Genomic DNA, 5,295 nt, shown 5'->3' on the forward strand with positions numbered 1-5,295 from the left:
AGGAATTTATAAAGTGATTCATGATAGCTCCTTAGATGAAAAGCATGATTGCAATGATGTTATTATAAATTCTATTAATGTCAATTGCGCTAATAATATGCAAAACCCCAAGCTTGGGGATGATAATTTTTCTATGTCCACTACTTGTTGCAATGATCATGATTAGGGCTGCAAGAAAAGCTCAAGGCTCGTGAGCCGCTCGAGATCGACTCGTCTTTTGGCTTGACTCGAAAAGAAACGAGCCGAGTATGAACATTTTATGTAGCTCGATCGAGAAATGAGCCGATCTTGAGCTAGTACTCACTCGCTCGATTTTACCTCGATAGCTCGGCATAAAATCATTATATTAAATGATCATACAATATATTAAATGGAAATAGGATAATTTATTACCATATATGATTTCCAAGATTTTTCTCCATTTTATTTACTAGAAAACATGGAAGTTTAATTAAGTGCAGAGAAAATTTAGGCCTTATTATGGTATGTGATCGGTTGTGTTTTAAAAACCCTGTAACTTTTGGCAAAAAAATCCCTAGCATATGACCTTCATTTTACTGTCTTTCTTCCACGAAGAGCATGGTCTGCTACTGGTTTGTTCAAGAGATCAACATGAGTTCTCTCGGGAACGACGAGATGGCTGTACCATCGATCGAAGTAAGCCTTTTTTCACATTCACATCATCTGGTTGGTAATACTATTTATAAATAAATGAATGACATCAACAACATCTGTTGTTCCTTCTCAAGATCTGATTTATGGTTAGATTGTTCACGTGTAAAATGCTCTTGGATAGGGTGCATGTGATTCAGAGTACTATAGGCCGAAGTGGACGTTTCTTTTACTCGGTGTAGTCACCGCTCTGGCCTCGGCAGATCGCCAGATTGAGAACACAGCCTTGTCCGTTAGTCAACGCGTCCGCCTCCAGCCCTTCACCCTCGTTCCCCACCATGACCATGCCTCCCCGTCGACCGGCGGCACGAACTGACCACACCCAGGCGGCACTCCCACGCTGCCACGCCGGCATCCCGGCACGCCGCGCCCTGGTCCCTGGACGGCTGGAGTCCCTGCTTTTGATTAGGTGTGTGTATGCACTGTTAGCTGCTGGTTGAACCTCTCCATTATGCCTAGATTTTCGAGCAGGTCTACTGGTTGCGATGTGGCTGTTCTTCTTCTATTGTTTAACGTACTGCAGATTTCCTTGTATGTCTAGTAATTTAAATGTTCTTCTCATTTTCTGGTAAGTTAGATGTTCTTTTTGAGGGCTATTTAAATGTTCTTCTCATCTTCTGGTATTTTAGATGTCCACCCAATCACTTAATCGATATAGTACATACTAGAAAATGCATCTTAATGTTCGTTCACATATGCTTAATTGATACAGTACGTACTAGAAAATGCATCTTCATGAACAACCTTATCACTGATACTTTGCACCTTAATGTTCGTTCACATATGCTTAATACCTCTGAATCTTAGGTCCTTTGTGAGAATGAAGCCAAGGATGCCAAGGAAGTTGTGATGGTTGAGGATGATGAATTGCCAAAATCATCCGGAAAAAGGAAACACTCTGATGTATGGGATCACTTTGAGGAGGAAGAGGTGCTTTCAAAGAAGAAAAAGGAGAAACAGATAGAATGGTTAACTTCAAGGCTTGCAGCAAACTGTACATGTACCCGAAGACTGGAAGTACTACTACAATGAAGAGGCATCTGGATGGCTGCTTTGCACATCATGGTGAGAAGAACATCAAAAAAGGTCAAGGCACTCTGAATTTTGATGCGGCTGATGCATGTGGTATTGATCTTCCAGTAGTCAATTTCTCTGGTGGCTATGATCATGGAAAAATTCGTGAGCTTATTGCTACAATGATAATTGTCCATGAGTACCCTTTCCGCATGGTCGAGCATTTCTGGTTCAATGTGCTCATGAAGACTTTGAATCCTTCTTATCAGAAGACATCAAGAACCACCATCAAAAATGAGTGTTTGCAGATTTTTAAGTCCCGAAAGGAAACACTGAAGAAGGAACTTAAGCATGTTGGCAAAATTAGCCTCACATGTGATCTCTGGACCTCTAACCAAACTCTCTGTTATATGAGCTTGGTGGCACACTATATTGATTCAGAATGGAATATGCAGTACCGTGTGATTAGTTTTCTTGAACTGGAGCCACCACACACAGGTATTGTGATATCTCAGGCTATATTTGAGTGCCTTTCTGATTGGAAGATTGAAGACAAAATTGCAACTATAACTCTTGATAATGCTTCTTCCAATGACGTGGCTGCTCGTCAACTGATGTCGAAGTTTAAGGCCAGAGGAAGTGCGTTTTTCCATGGCAAATTTTTTCATGTCAGATGCTTTGCTCATATACTCAACCTTTTAGTATCAGATGGCCTAAAGGTTATAGAACCACTCATTGAGAGCATCTGGCAAACTGTTAAGTATTTGAAGAAGTCGCCATCTCGGCTCTACAAATTTACTGAGATTGTCAAGTCACTTAACATGTCAACCAAGATGGGGTTGTGTCTTGATGTTCCAACTAGATGGGGATCCACATACAAGATGCTTGAGCGTGCCTTTTCTTTCAAAAATGCATTTTTACATTATGCAGATTTGGATGCCAATTATAAGTGGGAGCCATCTAGTGAAGAGTGGAGGTTGTATGCTAAAATAAGGGATATTTTAGCAGTGTTGAGCATGGCGACCACTGTGTTTTCTGGATCAACCTATCCTACAGCTAATGAGTTCTTTCTTCTCATTGTGAATGTTAAGAAGGTCCTCGATGATGCATCTGTCTCTACAGATAAATTCTTGCATGATATGGGAAATGCTATGCTTCAGAAATTTGAGAAGTATTGGAAAGAGTGCAGTACTTTGTTGTCAATAGCGTCAATTCTGGATCCAAGGTACAAGATGGATCTAATTAATTTCTGTTTTCCCAAGATATATGTTGCTAGTGACATTGAACACAACATTGACTCAGTAAGTTCAACACTGAAGGAGTTGTATGAACTTTATGAGAGTGACCACACAGCCAACTTGGTTGCAGCAGAAAAGAAAGTGGATAATCAGGCCGTCGCTTCAGAAAATGGGACATCAAGCAATAGTCTCATGGCAATTTCAACTCAGTTTCGTACCTTCATGAAGACTACTGCTAAAAAGGTTTCCAAGTCAGATCTAGTTGCATACTTAGATGAGGCTGCACTTACTGATCATTCAGAAGACTTTGATGTGCTACTTTGGTGGAAGCAAAATTCATCAAGGTATCCAATACTATCCAAGGTTGCGAAGGATATTCTTACTGTGCCAGTCAGTACTGTTTCTTCGGAATCATCATTTAGTACTGGAGGCAGAGTGCTTGATAAGTATAGAAGCTCTTTACTCCCAAATACTGTTGAGGCTTTGGTGTGTTCAGCTAGTTGGATTAGAGGCTCCCAAAAGAAAAAGAAAGCTAACAAGGTGAGTTCCTGAATACTCTGTTTATGCCATATATTTTAAATCATCTAACATGTATATACGTACATCTTACGATTTTGTTGTGCACAAATATTCTCAGGATAAAGAAGACGAGGATGACTTACTTGAAGTTCCTTTTCTGGATAAAGAACCTTCGATCGTTTCTACAGACTAGTAAGAAACAAATAGACTATGGTGAACATTCATTTGAATTGTTGCATTGTTTGTATTATCTTGCAAACTAATAAATTCTAATATGCAGGCCAGTTGCGCTTCTTGGTATGGTGATGGAGAGAATTAGTTCAAGTCCTATGACAGCTCCAAGACCATCTCTGGCCTACCCTCTGCAGCAAATTTTTATGATCTTTGGCGAATAATTTGTTTTCCCAATTATATAAGACGTGAATTGTCATCTTATGTTGATGCTAGACTTTTTGTTATGAGAGAATAAGTCAAACTACTTTGATTAAACTACATTATCATCGTCTTGATTGGAATAATATATTTTTAGTGGTTTCTTATGTCGTGTTGTGCCTTATCTAGTTGGAATAATCCCCAGAGATTTTATAGTTTTTACTATTCCGTTTAGCTTGAAACTAACTCGAGATCGACTCGAGATCATTACAAGCTGAGCACGAGTCATGTTTTACAGCTCGACCTTGAGCTTTACTCAGTTTGAGCTCGCTCGAATTTTAATATGAGTTGAGCCGAGCCAACTACAACTCGCTCGAACTCGACTCGTTTGCAACCCTAATCATGATTGGGGTGATGATTCTTAAGATCTTTAAAAATTATTTCAACCTCATGATGAATATGCTTGCTATAATATTAAAAGTTGGTTTGGAAGAGTGTCAACTTAACTCAAAATAATCCCACTTATTTGGAGAGTGTTCAATCTTATGAAATTTTTGATAAAAGTGGGCTTGGAGAGGTCATAACTTTAGTTAATTAGAATCCCACTATTTTGGAAGAGTGTCAACTTTGCATGCATGTGGATCATGAAGAGAATATTTTATGTGATAGTTATATTGTTGAATTTGATTATGATCCTACATATCATTACTATGAGAGAGGAAAACATGGTTGTAGAAATTTTCATGTTACTAAATTACCTCTCGTTATGTTGAGATCATTAATGTTTTATTCCTCTACTTTGCTTATGTTAGATGTTTCTTGTCTTGATAATTTGTTTGCTTATAAAATTCCTATGCATAGGAAGTATGTTAGACTTAAATGTGTTTACACATGTATCATAATGCTCTCTTTGTACTTCAATTCTTGTCTTTTATGTGAGCATCATTGAAATCTTATTCCTAGCTATGGGCATAAAACAATAGCGCTTGTTGGGAGGCAACCGAATGAATAAAATTTATTTTTGCTTTTTGCTTTGTGTTCTTGAGTGTTAGCACAATTATGCTACTGTTATGATTGTGTTTTTTGTGTTTTAATTAGTGTTTGTGACAAGTACAACCTTTAGGACCTTCTTGCGTGCTAGTTGCTTGATCTTACTGAAAAAACAGAAACTTTTGCGCTTGCGAATATAATTTTCGTTTTTAACTAGAGCGATAAAATACCAATTACTTTTTGAAATAGATTAATATACGAATTTCCCAGGTCTTCCTAATTTTTTAGAGTTTTTGGATATAACGCCCAGGACACACCCGCCGGTGGTCATTACTCCTGGCGGGATCTAGACTGGTCCCACAGATCAATACTAGTCTTTTCTGCGCACTTTGTCCTCACTCATGCGCACCCGGGAGCAACTTCCCGATCGGTCACCCATCCTGAAACTATTCCAAGCTGAGCACGCTTAACTTTGGAGTTCTGTCCGAAT

The 5,295-nt window shown here is 38.8% G+C and overlaps 1 protein-coding gene across 1 annotated transcript; it reads left to right on the forward strand.

Annotated features, from left to right (window-relative positions):
• The first annotated feature begins 878 nt into the window (after positions 1-878).
• On the forward strand, positions 879-3,982 carry LOC123117255 (zinc finger BED domain-containing protein RICESLEEPER 2). The gene is made up of 4 exons (XM_044538072.1): positions 879-1,081; positions 1,480-3,464; positions 3,562-3,635; positions 3,724-3,982. Coding segments are annotated over exons 2-4 (1,902 nt in total). The 5' UTR covers positions 879-1,081; positions 1,480-1,637; the 3' UTR covers positions 3,725-3,982.
• The last annotated feature ends 1,313 nt before the right edge of the window (positions 3,983-5,295 follow it).

The sequence above is a fragment of the Triticum aestivum genome, chromosome 1A (genome assembly GCF_018294505.1).
Source record: "Triticum aestivum cultivar Chinese Spring chromosome 1A, IWGSC CS RefSeq v2.1, whole genome shotgun sequence".
Classification (NCBI taxonomy): domain Eukaryota; kingdom Viridiplantae; phylum Streptophyta; class Magnoliopsida; order Poales; family Poaceae; genus Triticum; species Triticum aestivum.